Genomic DNA, 15,555 nt, shown 5'->3' with positions numbered 1-15,555 from the left:
AATGGGGCTGCCTGGTTTCGGCCAGGTTAACCAGTGTAAGTACCTCAGTCCCTATCAGGAGCCTTGCCCCCCGGGGGATCAGGGTCAAGGACCATATGTACACCCTGTGCACTTTTTGTGTTTCACTTTTTTGGTGTGCACTTTTTTAGGCACCCACCGGGTGATAGTCTGAGTGTGTTCACACACCACGGGCTTAAAAAAAAAAACAGCTGGTGGTCCTGGTTGTTGTGGCGTGCCAACAAAGCTTTTCCACATTTCATACATGCTAACCCTGCCTTATGAGGTGCTGGCGGTGCCCTGGCTGCGTTGGCGACCTCCTCCTCTGCCTTCGCCTTGTGCTCCCACTGTGCCCCCGCTTTTAGGTCGGAATGCCACCAGCATTGCTTCTCGACCTTTTGGCTAAGATCAAGTGTAGTATCTATTGTTATCAGTTATCTGGGTGCCACCCTGCTGTGAACATGGTTCCTCCTCCTCCATCTCCTCCTCATCCTCCACCTCATCATCCTCCAGAACTGTTCCCTTGCTGGGCAATTGTGTACCTGCCGTTTGTGGGTGCAGGAACCCACCCTCGGAGATCAAGTGTGGTATCTGTTGTTATCAGTTATCTGGGTGCCACCCTGCTGTGAACATGGTTCTTTCTCATCCATCTCCTCCTCCTCCATCTACTCCTCATCCATCTCCTCCTCATCCTCAACCTCGTCATCCTCCAGAACTGTGCCCTTGCTTGACAATTGTGTACCTGGCGTTTGTGGGTGCAGGAACCCACCCTCGGAGCCACTTGTGAATGACTACCCTAAAAGCCTTGGAAATTATCACTGCTCCGGATGCGGAGGCGGTAGAGGATGAGGATGAGGAAGCAGAGTAGGAGGAGTTAGCAACAGGAGGCAAACTGAAGCGCCCTGCAATCCTCGGTGGTGGAAGGAGATGCGCCAAACCAATTTAAAGGGTGTATCTCACAGTAACATAATCAGCAAACGCTGCAAAATTACTACTTTTCCCCTAAATGGGTGTTTATCGAATAGCAGAGTAAAACAACAGTATCCAAAGGGTGTATCTCACACATAGAGATATTAAATTGCGGCTTAATCTGTATCTGTATGTGTGAGATACACCCTTTGTATACTGTTGTTCTATTCCGCTATTCAATAAACACCTATATAGGGAAAAAATATTAAATTGCGGCCTAGTCTGCATATGTTACTGTGAGATACACCCTTTGGATACTGTTCTATTCTGCTATTCAATATAAACCCATTTAGGGGACATAGAGATATTAAATTGCGGCTTAGTCTGTATCTGTATGTCCCCTAAATGGGTGTATATTGAATAGCAGAATAGAACAGTATCCAAAGGGTGTATCTCACAGTAACATATGCAGACTAGGCCGCAATTTAATATTTTTTCCCTATATAGGTGTTTATTGAATAGCGGAATAGAACAACAGTATACAAAGGGTGTATCTCACACATGCAGATACAGACTAAGCCACAATTTAATATCTTTCTGTCCCCTAAATGGGTGTTTATTGAATAGCAGAATAGAACAACAGTATCCAAAGGGTGTATCTCACAGTAACATATGCAGACTAAGCAGCAATTTAATATCTATCTTTCCCCTACATGGGTGTTTATTGAATAGCAGAATAGAACTACAGTATCTAAAAGGGTGTATCTCACACGTACAGATACAGACTAGGCTGCAATTTAATATCTTTCTTTCCCCTAGATTGGTGTTTATTGAATAGCAGAATAGAACAACCGCATCTAAAAGGGTGTATCTCACGCGTGCAGATGCAGACTAGGCCGCAATTTTATATTTTTTCCCTAAATGGGTGTTTATTGAATAGCGGAATAGAACAACAGTATACAACGGGTGTATCTCACATGTACAGATACAGACTAGGCCGCAATTTAATATTTTTTGCCTAAATGGGTGTTTATTGAATAGCAGAATAGAACAACAGTATCCAAAGGGTGTATCTCACAGTAACATATGCAGACTAGGCCGCGATTTAATATTTTTTCCCTATATGGGTGTTTATTGAAAAGCGGAATAGAACAACAGTATACAAAGGGTGTATCTCACACATACAGACACAGACTAAGCCGCAATTTAATATCTATCTTTCCCCTACATGGGTGTTTATTGAATAGCAGAATAGAACTACAGTATCTAAAAGGGTGTATCTCACACGTACAGATACAGACTAGGCCGCAATTTAATATCTTTCTTTCCCCTAGATTGGTGTTTATTGAATAGCAGAATAGAACAATCGCATCTAAAAGGGTGTATCTCACGCGTGCAGATGCAGACTAGGCCGCAATTTAATATTTTTTCCCTAAATGGGTGTTTATTGAATAGCGGAATAGAACAACAGTATACAACAGGTGTATCTCACATGTACAGATACAGATTAGGCCGCAATTTTTTTTTTCCCTAAATGGGTGTTTATTGAATAGCGGAATAGAACAACAGTATCCAACAGGTGTATCTCACAGTAACATATGCAGACTAGGCCACAATTAACTTTTTATCTCCTAAATGGGTTTTTATTGCAAAGCGGAATACAACAGTATGCAATGGGTGTATCTCACTGTACCATATGCAGACTAGGCCACAATTTATTTTTTCCCCTAAATGGGTTTTTATTGCAAAGTGGAATACAACAACAGTATGCAATGGAAAAGAGGAGGCGGCTATTTAAATAAAGATTACAAAAAGGTCACCTTCATCCCAATTAGTATTAAAAATAATCTTTCATAGATGTTGGCATGGGGCAGTGAGGCAAAGAAACCCGCCAGTTGGGGATGAGGGACGCTAACTCACCCAAAAAACTGAGGGAACAAAGGGCAAACACTGCACAAATGTCAAAAAAATTAAAGGAAGAAATAGGGCCATAGGGGATTTTTATGGTGCCATAGAGCTAGATATACACACAATTCATAAAGAGATAGTATAAAATTTAACAACTGTATTTATACAGACAAACAGACTTTTAAAAAGAATAAGAGCTGTAACGCTGCAGGTGAGACACCAAATAGCCTGTAGTCCAGCACTGTGGGGGATCAAAGAATAGAGTGCCCTAACATCCAAAGTGGCCCATGCATAGGGAGACAACCATTTGACTGATGTAATATGGGATAAAACTGTACTGGTATCCCTAATGTAACCTGGCAGTCTTTGAACCAAAGGCTGGAGGTGCCGATCTACGCATTCTCCCAAACGTTCTGATAAGGAGCCCATTCCAGCCTTAATAGGTCATCTCTGCAGAGGGCACCCTACCTTGTGAATCCTGGAGAGATTATGGAAGATCGGCATCACAAAGACGTATTCAGCAGTTTTAGAAGATAAAACTCCCATATCTTTACCCATCTGTAGATGTTCAGAAAGGATAGATTGAAAGATTTTTTGTGGGATTAAAGGGTAAGAGGCGGTATGTGTTAATATCACTAAGTCGTCCATTAGCTTCAGATCTATATTGTTCCCTGGTCATTACCATCACTGCGCCCCCCCCCCCCCCCTATCTGCTTCCTTTATGACTATCCCTTTATTTTCTTGTAATTGTTGTAGGTCCTGTCTTTCTAGTTTAGAGATATTCATTTGTCTAGTAGTTGAACTACGTTGTTTAAACGCTATCAGCTCCTCCTCAGTTACAGCCTGAAAGGTATCTGTAATGGAATTCCTCGCCTGTACTGGGTGAAAAAAATGTATTCCCACGGTGTAAAGCACTTTGTGAAACCCCACATGAATCCGAATGATATTCAGAGTACAATTGCTCTAAAGTAAGTGATGCCAACAAATCCAAAAACATAAAAGAAGAAACATCAGGGCATGTGTTAAAATCAGCAATAGGTTGAGTTTGACCATGTCCAATTACTGTCTCTGATGTCAATGGGTCATCCACCAGTGGAAGACCCAACATGTTTCGAAATACAGTAATCCCCCTGAAGAGATGTCCATGCGGAGACTATTGGAGATGATCAGATACAACCATGATGGTCACTTCTTTTCAGTCATTTTTAATTATTGTCGGTTCTATAAACAAACTGACTTTTCAATTCAAGGTCTGTATCAATCTTGAGATATAGATAACATCTTATTTGTAGATTGTTATGCTGCACATATGTTTTTTGATTGGAAGCTTACGGTAATGCTCTTAATTTGTAGATGCACCTATACATTATGTTCATTGACCCCTGATGAAGAAACATACACTGTATTTTGAAACGCGTTGGGTCTTGCACTGTCCCCTTCTGTAGATAGTGGATATGAATGTTGGTGATTTATATGTTCTTGAACCACTTTGCATTTTATCCATTGTATTGTCTGATGTATTTCTGTGCTCTTTTGAGCCTGTGCAATTTTTGTAAAAAAATTCAACATTTATTTTACACAAATTCCCCCTTTTTTGTAACCTCTTTATCTTACATTATTGCCCTTCAAAATCCAAATCAGAGGGAATCTTCTTACAGCCACTTTATTTCATGCCAGGATTTGGAATCCATAGATGTCCCTATCTGTTCTGTTCTGTACTATTTACTGACTCATGACAGTAAAAGAGTTGAATTAAAATGAAAAGCTTCAGTTGGATGATATAGTGAGGTAGTGTGTACAAAACAGCCAATGTCTGGTGAGTGGAGGGAGGTATGTGCTTTACTAGTGCAAGCCAGATCAGTGCTGGAGTTGGTGGTGATATAGGAAAAGGAGTCTCTGCCTGTTGGTGGAAGGCAGGGGCCCCCATCTTGCATGGGCCCAGGGTGGTCCACTGGATTTCTAGAGCTTCTGTCTGAACCATGAACTAAAAATTGGCTCATGTATATGATTAGTCCAGACAAAAAAAAGGAGTTAATTGTAAAATGACCAGAAGGATGGGAAGAGGAGGTCTAGGACCAACATCTGTGGACATTACAGTATGTGGTATGGGCTGAGCGACCTGGCAACGGTCTACATTGGAAAAGACCTGGCCACGGCCTACATTGGAAAAGGGTCCTGTGCGTCCTTAGCTCTGTTTCAGGTGCAAATTCAGGCAAAAACTCAGACCTGATTTGCTCCTGAATGGGCGAAATGGACGCAGTGGACCCTCTTCCAGGACCCACAGTCGCATCAGTGTGAACCCAACCTTGCACATATGTGATTAGCTATGGCATGATATGGTCTGAACTGTTCAGTACTATTTGTTGACTTATGCCAGTAAAAGAGTTGAATTAAAATGAAAAGCTTCAGTGCAATGATATAGTGAGGTAGTGTGTACAAAACAGCCAATGTCTGGTAAGTGGAGTGAGGTATGTGCTTTATTAGTGCAAGCCAGATCGGTGCTGGAGTTGGTGGTTATATAGTAAAAGGAGTCTCTGCCTGTTGGTGGAAGGCTGAGGCCCCCCATCTTGCATGGGCCCAGGGTGGTCCACTGGATTTCTAGAGCTTCTGTCTGAACTAAAAATTGGCTCATGTATATGATTAGTCCAGACCAAAAAAAGGAGTTAATTGTAAAATGACCAGAAGGATGGGAAGAGGAGGTCTAGGACCAACATCTGTGGACATTACAGTATGTGGTATGGGCTGAGCGACCTGGTAACGGTCTACATTGGAAAAGATCTGGCAATGGTCTACATTGGAAAAGACCTGGCAATAGTCTACATTGGAAAAGACCTTGCAATGGTCTACATTGGAAAAGGGTCCTGTGCATCTTTAGCTCCATTTTAGGTACAAATTCAGGCAACAATACAGACCTGATTTGCACCTGAATGGGTGAACAGGGATGCACTGGACCCTCTTCCGTGACCCGCGGTCACATCAGTGTGAACCCAACCTTACACATATATGATTAGCTATGGTATGGCTTATACCCATCATTTACTTGAAATTTTTAAATACACACACACAAAAAATAATCATTTTAAGTAGATCTTTTCACCCCCATTAAGGGTTCTGTTGAGATATAAAACTAGATATCACAATCAGTATATTGTAAGGCACTGAGTATATAACTTTACTCAAAGGTAATCTAAAGCTATATTTTTTTTATTTATTTCAGGTGGAGTATAGCAGGATTAGATCCCCTGTCAGGTTTATGCTGTGTCTCTGAGATGGGAATTTTTTTTTTCATTTAAAAGTAAGAAAATTTAACCACTTAAGCCCCAGCCCTATTTCGGACACTTTTTGTTTACAAGTTAAAACCAGTATTTTTCCTAGAAAACTACTTAGAACCCCCAAACATTATATATATATTTTTAGCAAAGACTATGGAGAATAAAATGTCGGTCATTGCAAAATTTTTTGTCACTTGGTATTTGCGCAGCGGTCTTTAAAACGCCATTTTTTTGTAAAAAAATTGAAAAATCACATTTCACTGCATTTAAAAAATACTAAACAGTAAAGTTAGCCCATTTTTTTTGTATATTGTGAAAGATGATGTCACGCCGAGTAAATAGATACCCAACATGTTACGGTTTAAAATTGCGCCCCCCCCCCCCCCCCCCCGTGGGATGGCGACAAACTACGGTCAATAGAGATCTCAATCTGCGACGCTTTAAATTTATTTAACGGTTACCAGTTTAGAGGTAGAGTGTAGCTCTTTTTTTTAAATTATTGCCCACGCTATGGCGATCGCGGCGATACCTCACATGTGGGGTTTGAACAGCGATTTTATTCGCGGCTCGACTTGCGTATATGTTTTTTTTGTGCGCGAGCTAACGGTGACGGGGTCGGCTAAATTTTTTTTTTTTCCTATTTATTTTTTATTTTTTTTTAAACTTTATTACAGGTTTTTTTAAAAAAAAAAAAAATCTGATCACTTTTATTGCTGTCACAAGCAATTTAAACATCCTTTGTCACATCAATATGTAGTGACAGGTACACTTTATGGAGGGATCGAGGGTCTAAAAGACCCTAGACCCCTCCACTACACTTCCCTGTATGCAAAACGCTGAAAACGGCATTTTTGCATACAGCCGTTTTTCAAATTTGCCACCTTTTGCAGCACAGTAACCCTGAAGTGACGTCATGGACGCCGCCTCCGGGTTACGTCATCGGAGACCCGATCGATGCCATTTCCGGCATTCATCGGGACTCCATCCAGCCGGTGGACGTGCCGACGGGAGCCCCGAGCAAAGCCACTGAAGGCGGCGGGAGGGGGGGGACGTCCCCTCCCGCCCCCCGGGTAACGATCGAGCGGCTCCCGAGAACCGCATCGGTCGTTACCGACGGAAAGCCGACCATCGGCTTCAAACCATGGTACCACGGTCTAACTAGAGGCATCATCCCGGTATAACCCTGCAAAGTGTACCGACGTACCGGTACGTTAGAATGCGGTAAGTGGTTAAGTAAAAACCTTTGCAGAGATACAATTCAAAATATTTAGCAGGTTTCAAATATATTCTGAGCTAGTTATTTAAAAAAAAAATACTTTTTTGGATTTACACAAATAATTGTGTGATTATTATTTTATCTATGGTTAGCTAACCTGAAATGAATAATAACATCATGACAAAAAAAGGTGTTTGGTCTTAAAAAGATATAAAAATATAATGAGACCAGACTTGCTTTTCTTTCTTCACCCAAAAAGTTACTTCAGTGTGATTCTTAAGATTTCCTTAAGTTTTATTATTAAAAAAAGAGATGATGTCATTCTCAATAAAGGAGGAGCTAACCATAGATAAATAAATGCATAATTATTTGTATAAAACCCCAAAAAAATATATATATTTTTTTTAAAAAGTAGCTCAGGTTATATTTGAACTTAGCTGAATAATTTGCATTTACAGTGTGTTTTTTGTATGTTTTTTTTTTTTTAACCACCATTGGACATGGGTCCAAATCACAAGAGTGCAAGGGAATACATAGAAGTGAGCAGATTACACACATAGCTGAATGTCTCAGATAATGAACGTACCCGATTTCCTCTCTCCCACTAGGTGTGGGAACCATCTGGATTTAGAATTTTCAGAAACAGTTAAAACTTTATGAATGTGCATGGATCACACCTGTAGTCTCAATCCCAAGACACTCTGCTTGCGTCTATTGACAAAGACAGTGCAGCTAAGCCCTCCGCTCCCTACTCCCACATTACAGGATTTGATTGACAGCAACAGGAGCCAATGGCTCCCGCTGTTTCCTCCATGTCCTGCTCTTGGGCACAGCGCTGGATCGAGATTGGGCTCAGGTAAATATAAAGGGGGCTGGGGATGAGCTTCACACAGAAGGTTTTTTTACCTTAACCACTTCTGGACCGGAAGATTTTCCCCCTTAATGACCAGGCCATTTTTTGCGGTTCGGCACTGCGTTACTTTAACTGACAATTGTGCGGACGTGGGACACTGTACCCAAATAAAAACAATGTCCTTTTTTTCCCACAAATAGAGCTTTCTTTTGGTGGCATTTGATCACCAGTGCGGTTTTTATTTTTTGTGCTATAAACAAAAGAAGAACAACAATTCTGAAAAAAAAAAAAAACAATATTTTTCATATTCTGCTATATAACATTCCCAATTTAAAAAAAATGAAAAAAAAAATCGAATTTTTTCATCCTTTTAGGCCAATTTGTATTCTGCTACATATTTTTGGTAAAAAAATCCCAATAAGCGTATTTTGATTGGTTTGCCCAAAAGTTATCATGTCTACAAACTAGAGGAAAGATTTTTTGTCATTTTTATTTATTTTTTTGTTTTTACTAGTAAAGGCCAATTTGTATTCTGCTACATATTTTTGGTAAAAAAAAACCCCCAATAAGTGTAAATTGATTGGTTTGCCCAAAAGTTATTGCATCTACAAACTTGGGGAAAGATTAATCTCATTTTTATTTATTTATTTTTTTATACTAGTAATGGCGGTGACTGCGACATTGCGGTGGACGGATCATGCCCCTAAATGACATTTTTGACACTTTTGGGGGGACCAGTGACATTACTACAGTAATCAGTGCTAAAAATATGCACTGTTACTGTAATCATGACACTGGCAGGGAAGGGGTTAACACCAGGGGTGATCGAAGGGTTAAATGTATGCCTAGGGGGTGTTTTCTAACTGTAAGGGGGTGGGCTTGTAGAATCAACACAGAGACCTGTGTTCCTAAATAGGAGTATCACAGGCACTCTATATTGATTCCTGAGAGAACAACGGTCTGCTGTCCTTACAACAGCAGACCGACGTTCTTTCTCCACATGGAGCGATCGCGGGTGCCCGGCGGCAATTGTGGCTGCCGGCCCCCATGAATCAGCTTCCCCGCTGGCAAATGGGGGCACACACGTGCCTCCGGTGGCACAGGTCGCGCCCCCAGGGTCTCTCCCGTGGATCGACGTACAGGTACGGCGATTCGCGCAGACGCGCCAGCTTTCCGCAGTATATAAGCGGCGGGTGGTCGGCAAGTGGATAATGCATAGAATTAAGAAAAAAACCTTCTACCTTTACAACCATTTTAGTAGTAATATAAGATGTTCATAGTTACAAGTTGTAAAACAGAAACATATATTGATAAGTGGATCTGGTTCCAAAGATGAACATCTAGCAAAAATTGTGCCTAAGAAATGCCCTGAGAAATCTAGAGTTTGTCTTGAATGTCTCCTGTATTATGGCAGTGCATTTCCTATTCCTCGGCACTCCTATCATGTAACCTCATCTCTGGACTCAGCATTGCAGTCACACATTTTCATCCAGGCTTTTTTCAGCAATGTTGTAGGAGGAGACAGAAAATCTGCAGTGCAAGAACTTTCCTGCTTCTTTTATTCTGTTCTTATTCCACGTCTTCTGATGCTTCCTGAATATTCTACCACCGGTCATCAGACTGACGGACATCCAGGAGGAGCTCTGATATGAAGAATGAAAGCTCTGATCTCCTACCAAGGTGGTCACCTTCACACAAAGACACAATGCAGGACAAGGCATGGTAAGTCCTAATGGGAAAATGATCAGCTGTAAGGGAACTTACCATTTTTAAGGCACAGCTTGCATAGTAAAAGACCTTTTTGAATGATATTCTATGTCTTTTGATATTTATAGAGAATTTATTGAACAAAAAAAAAAAAAAAGACTTAACAATGATGAAATATAGTAAAACCACATCAAGAAGATAAGCCAAAAACACAAAATCTACTATTGTCTGTTTTCATCCTCATCACTGCACTTAGCTTCGCAGTTAAACATTTTCATCCAGGCTCTCTTCAGCATTGTTGTATCTTTGATATTTATAGACATTTTAGTAAAAAAACAAAACAAAAAAAACAATTAAATATAGTGGAAACACAAAAAAAAAAAAAAATGTACCACAAACAAAAAATCTACTCTTCTCTAGTTTCCTCCTCATCACTGGATCCAGCATTGCATTTTAACATTTTAAGCCAGGCTCTCTTCAGCATTGTTGTATCTTTGATATTTATAGAAATTTTAGTGAAAAAACAAAAAAAAAATAACAATTTACAATAATTAAATATAGTGGAAACACAACAAAAAAAAAATGCACCAAAAATACAAAATCTACTCTTCTTTAGTTTCTTCCTCATCAGTGGATCCAGCATCACAATTTAACATTTTCATCCATGCTCTCTTCAGCATTGCTGTATCTTTGATATTTATAGACATTTTAGTGAAAAAACAAAAACAATTAACAATAATTATAGTGGAAACACAACAAAAAAATGCACCAACAAATACAAAATCTACTCTTCTCTAGTTTCATCCTCATCACTGGATCCAGCGTCGCAATTTAATGTTTTCATCCAGGTTCTCTTCAGCATTGTTGTATTTTTGATATTTATAGACATTTTAGTGAAGAAACAAAAAACAATTAACAATGATTAAATATAGTGGAAACACAACAAATAAATGCACCAAAAATACAAAATCTACTCTTCTTTAGTTTCTTCCTCATCAGTGGATCCAGCATCGCAATTTAACATTTTCATTCATGCTCTCTTCAGCATTGCTGTATCTTTGATATTTATAGACATTTTAGTGAAAAAACAAAAACAATTAACAATAATTAAATATAGTGGAAACAGAACAAAAAAAAATGCTCCAAAAATTCAAAATCTACTCTTCTCTAGTTTCTTCCTGATCACTGGATCCAGCATGACAGTTTAACATTTTCAGCCAGGCTCCCTTCAGCATTGTTGAATCTTTGATATTTATAGAAATTTTTGTGAAAAAACAAAAAAACAATTAACAATAATTAAATATAGTGCAAACACAACAAAAAAAAAAAATGCACCAAAAATGCAAAATCTACTCTTCTCTAGTTTCTTCCTGTTCACTGGACTTAGCTTCGCAGTTAAACATTTTCATCCAGACTCTCTTCAGCATTGTTGTATCTTTGATATTTATAGAAATTTTAGTGAAAAAAAAAAAAAAAAAACAATTTCCAATAATGAAATATAGTGCAAACACAACAAAAAAATGCACCAAAAATGCAAAATCTACGCTTGTCTAGTTTCTTCCTCATCAGTGGATCCAGCATCGCAATTTAACATTTTCATCCATGCTCTCTTCAGCATTGTTGTATCTTTGATATTTATAGACATTTTAGTGAAAAAACAATTAACAATATTTAAATATAATGGAAACACAGCAAAAAAAAAAAAAAAAAATGCACCAAAGATACAAAATCTATTTTTCTCTAGTTTCTTCCTGATCACTGGATTCAGCATTGCAGTTAAACATTTTTCATCCAGGCTCTCTTCAGCATTGTTGTGTCTTTGATATTTAAAGACATTTTAGTGAAAAAACTAAAACAATGATTAAATATAGTGAAAACAAAACAACAAAATGCACCAAAAATACAAAATCTACTCTTCTCTAGTTTCCTCCTCATCACTGGATCAAGAATTGCAGTGTAACAATTTTAGCCAGGCTCTCTTCAGCATTGTTGTATCTTTGATATTTATAGAAATTTTAGTGAAAAATCAAAAAAACAATTAACAATAATTCTGTTTCCGAAAGTGTAATTTTATCTTATTTCAATAAAGTTTTTTATTGTGAAAAAAAAAAAACAATAATTAAATATAGTGGAAACCCAACAAAAAAAATGCACCAAAAAATACAAAATCTACTCTTCTCTAATTTCATCCTCATCACTGGATCCAGCATCATAGTTTAACATTTTCAGCCAGGCTCTCTTCAACATTGTTGTAATTTTTAATATTTATAGAAATCTTAGTGAAAAAACAAAAACAAAAAACAATTAACAATAATGAAATATAGTGGAAACATAACATAATGGTCCTAACACCTGACCAAAAGGCCTGGCCCTAGAGGCAGGTGTGAAAAACGTGTGTAGGAAGTGCAGTGTCCTTGGTGCCATACTCAGCGTTGCCATCCACCGTGAATTATGGCACCCCTGGACTGCCACTCCAGGGACACATACACCACAGGCTTTTCAGAATCCCGGTCCCTGGCAAGACCAGTGCAGCCCAGTCCCTACCAGAAGGCCTCAGAACCTAGACAGCTTTGGGAGAGCCCGGCCCACAACCAGGGACACATACCTTTTCCAAGGCCAGACTCAACCCAGAAGGGGGAAAAAAGCCCCCCCCCCCCACCGCCATCACCGTTCCTTGCCATATACCATATACAGTTCCTTACTGTTCCTTACGTACTATACATGTACTGAATGACGGGTCTGTCCCCTTCAACTTCTGGGTCTCCAAATTGGGCACATGGCCTGAGCTTTCCCTTTACGCCTTGGAGGTGCTGGCGTGCCCTGCAGCCAGTGTATTATCTGAGCGTGTATTTAGCATGGCTGGGGGCGTTATCACAGACAAGCACAGTCGCCTGTCCAGAGCCAATGTGGACAAACTCACGTTCATTAAAATGAACCAGGCATGGATCCCACAGGACTTGTCCGTACCTTGTGCAGAATAGACATGTATACCGGCCTTAACCAGCCATTGTTGTATTTTTGATCTTTCTCAATCCTTTGGGGTTTACCCTAATTTTAAATGAAATAAAATGAAAAACAAAACCCAGTATTGGCTACCTCGTCCTCCTCCACCGCCGCTTCCACCTACACTGCCACATCCACCGCCACCTCAACCTCCTACTCCAATAGGTGCCTCGTCCTCCTAGATCAAGATGATTTTTTTTTTTCAGTTTTTTATGTTATTTTAGGTTATTTCCCTATCCACATTTGTTTGCAGTGCACTTGCCATGCTCTGAAGAAGATTTTGCTGCCATTTGCAGCCCTCTAGCCCTTTCCATGTTTTTTTTTTAGAGCCATTTTAGTGCTCATAAGTTCGGGTCACCATTGACTTCAATGGGGTTTGGGATCGGGGTAAAGTTCGGGTTAAAACCGGGTCACGAACCCGGACTTTATTTTCAAGCTCGGCCGGACTCGCGAACCCAGACATCCAGGTGTTCGCTCAACTCTAGTCAAGATGAATCACTTCACTTTACTTCTTTGCTAAATATATTACAGATGATTGTCAAAAATAAACAAGCAAAACATTTTGGGGGAGCATACCCATGTATTTCTAAAGCTGGTGCAGCTATGAACCAAAAGACATGTATATTAAAAAAGAATAGCGCACACATGCAAAAGAAATTTTTACCAAATTTGAAGACAATCCATAAATAAAAATGGGGATTTGGTCCCACCATATGGCCATATAGTGCTCAAGCCCACCACTGCGTCAAAGTACCCCATTATCAGTGGGTCCTACACTATCCATGAAAAAGAGATGAATCCAGCCTTTCTAACCCTTGGAGATAATACTCCTTGCTGGGAGAGATGTGCAAATGCACTACAGGGGACTCCTCCTTGGATTGTCAAAAATAAGCAATCTGTCATTTCAACGTTCAACAATACATCACAGGTGTCTACCTCATATTTAGAATTTGATAGACTATTGTCTTTATTCAACCTCAACTACTATGTAACTATGTAATAATAAAAAAAAGCCCCTAAATTTGGAAAGGGCTATGATTCTGATCTGGATATGTCTTATTTTTACTTAATCCTATAATATATTGATTGGCTATAAAAAGCTAAAAAATATAAATTAAACTTTATTAAAAAATAATAATATCAGCATGCAAATCATACTGATGTATTGAGAAAAACAAAAGCAAAACTAATATATTTGGGGCATTTTTTTACATCTGTGGATTCTAAAGTGTGGAGCTCTTTTTAAGACCGTTAATTTTCTGTTGACTCATCTGTCAATCAGCAGGTCCAGTGTCCTACAGCCCGACCAATCAGCTTTCATCACATTCTATTTAAAGCCTTAACCCGCACCCAACATTGCTTAAGAAGCATTGCTTGCACACGGTTTCTGTTTGAGATTTTCTTTTTTTAAGCTGATTCATAGACATTGGTGGACAAGCAGCTGCATCATTAAAATTCTGGGAAATATAGGAACCCCCTTTAGACAGAATTCCTCACATTTAATTTTTTTTTTTTTTTTCAGTCGTGGACGATCATGGCATTTCCCACAAATCGGGCATATTTTGTCATAGTATGTCTGGAGTCCATTATCGGAACTTTCACAAATATCTTCATCATCCTTAGAATTTTATTCACCTATTGGAAACGTCAACATGTAAGTGGATGTGAGAAAATGATTGCTGCTTTGAGCATCTCCAATCTAGGTTTTACCTATGTGATTTTTGCCACTATTTTAGTATTTTCTGTCTGGCCAATTCTTATTTTGATCCCTGAAGTCTATAGTTCTCTTTTTGTTTTCACCTTTTTTGTCTTCATGACTTCGGCTTGGCTGACGGCATCTCTCTGCTTCTACTATTACGTCAAGATAAATAATTTCAGCTCCAACCTTCTCTCTCGGCTGAAGCTAAAGATTAATTCTGTTGCTTCACGGATGATTGTCATGTCAGTTCTACTTTCTTTTCTTTGTTCTTTGCTAAATACATTACAGATGATTGTGGGAAGTAAAACGAAGAAACAATCTGTCATTTCAACGTTCAGCAACTCATCGCAGGTGTCTTCTACCTCATATTTAGACTTTGATACCAAGCTTTACTTCTCTTTTGCTGGCAGTTTTATACCTTTCTTTATTAGTGTCTTCACTACGGCTTCCACCGCCTGGTCACTGCACCTCCACAAACTGAGAATGGTGAAGAACCAAACATCATCCACCAACGGCAATGTGAGAAAATACGAAGGTGCCGTAAAAATCATGATCTGTCTGTTGGCTTTCTATGCTTTGACCTATGCGGTTCTTTGCCTTTTTTATTTCAATGTTGTCAATCCGTTTAGCAACGGCTTTTGGGGTTTTCTAATCATTACATGCTCCTATAGTCCAATTCAATCAATTCTTCTTTCTCTTTCCACAACAATGCTGAAGAGAGCCTGGATGAAAATGTTTAACTGCAATGCTGGATCCAGTGATGAGGAGGAAACTAGAGAAGAGTAGATTTTGTATTTTTGGTGCATTTTTTTGTTGTGTTTCCACTATATATATTTTTTTTAATTCTTTATATTTTTATTATTTTCCATCAATAAACAAAGATATCACAGACTAAAATATCAAATACAAAAATATTAATAAACAACGAGTCTTCCCTTTTATCCCCATCCCAGCAAACCTAACACCCCCCTTTACCTTCATTCCCATATCA

At 39.1% G+C, this 15,555-nt stretch overlaps 1 protein-coding gene across 1 annotated transcript; it reads left to right on the top strand.

Moving 5' to 3' along the window:
- Positions 1-14,399: 14,399 nt before the first annotated feature.
- On the top strand, positions 14,400-15,350 carry LOC309558424 (taste receptor type 2 member 39-like; the record flags this gene model as incomplete). Its single annotated transcript, XM_082261498.1, has 1 exon — positions 14,400-15,350. One exon carries the CDS (start codon positions 14,400-14,402, stop codon positions 15,348-15,350), a length of 951 nt encoding a protein of 316 aa, XP_082117624.1.
- Positions 15,351-15,555: the final 205 nt, after the last annotated feature.

The sequence above is a fragment of the Pelophylax lessonae genome (genome assembly GCF_965119305.1).
Source record: "Pelophylax lessonae genome assembly, chromosome: 6".
Classification (NCBI taxonomy): domain Eukaryota; kingdom Metazoa; phylum Chordata; class Amphibia; order Anura; family Ranidae; genus Pelophylax; species Pelophylax lessonae.
This window is presented reverse-complemented; position numbering and strand designations above follow the sequence as displayed.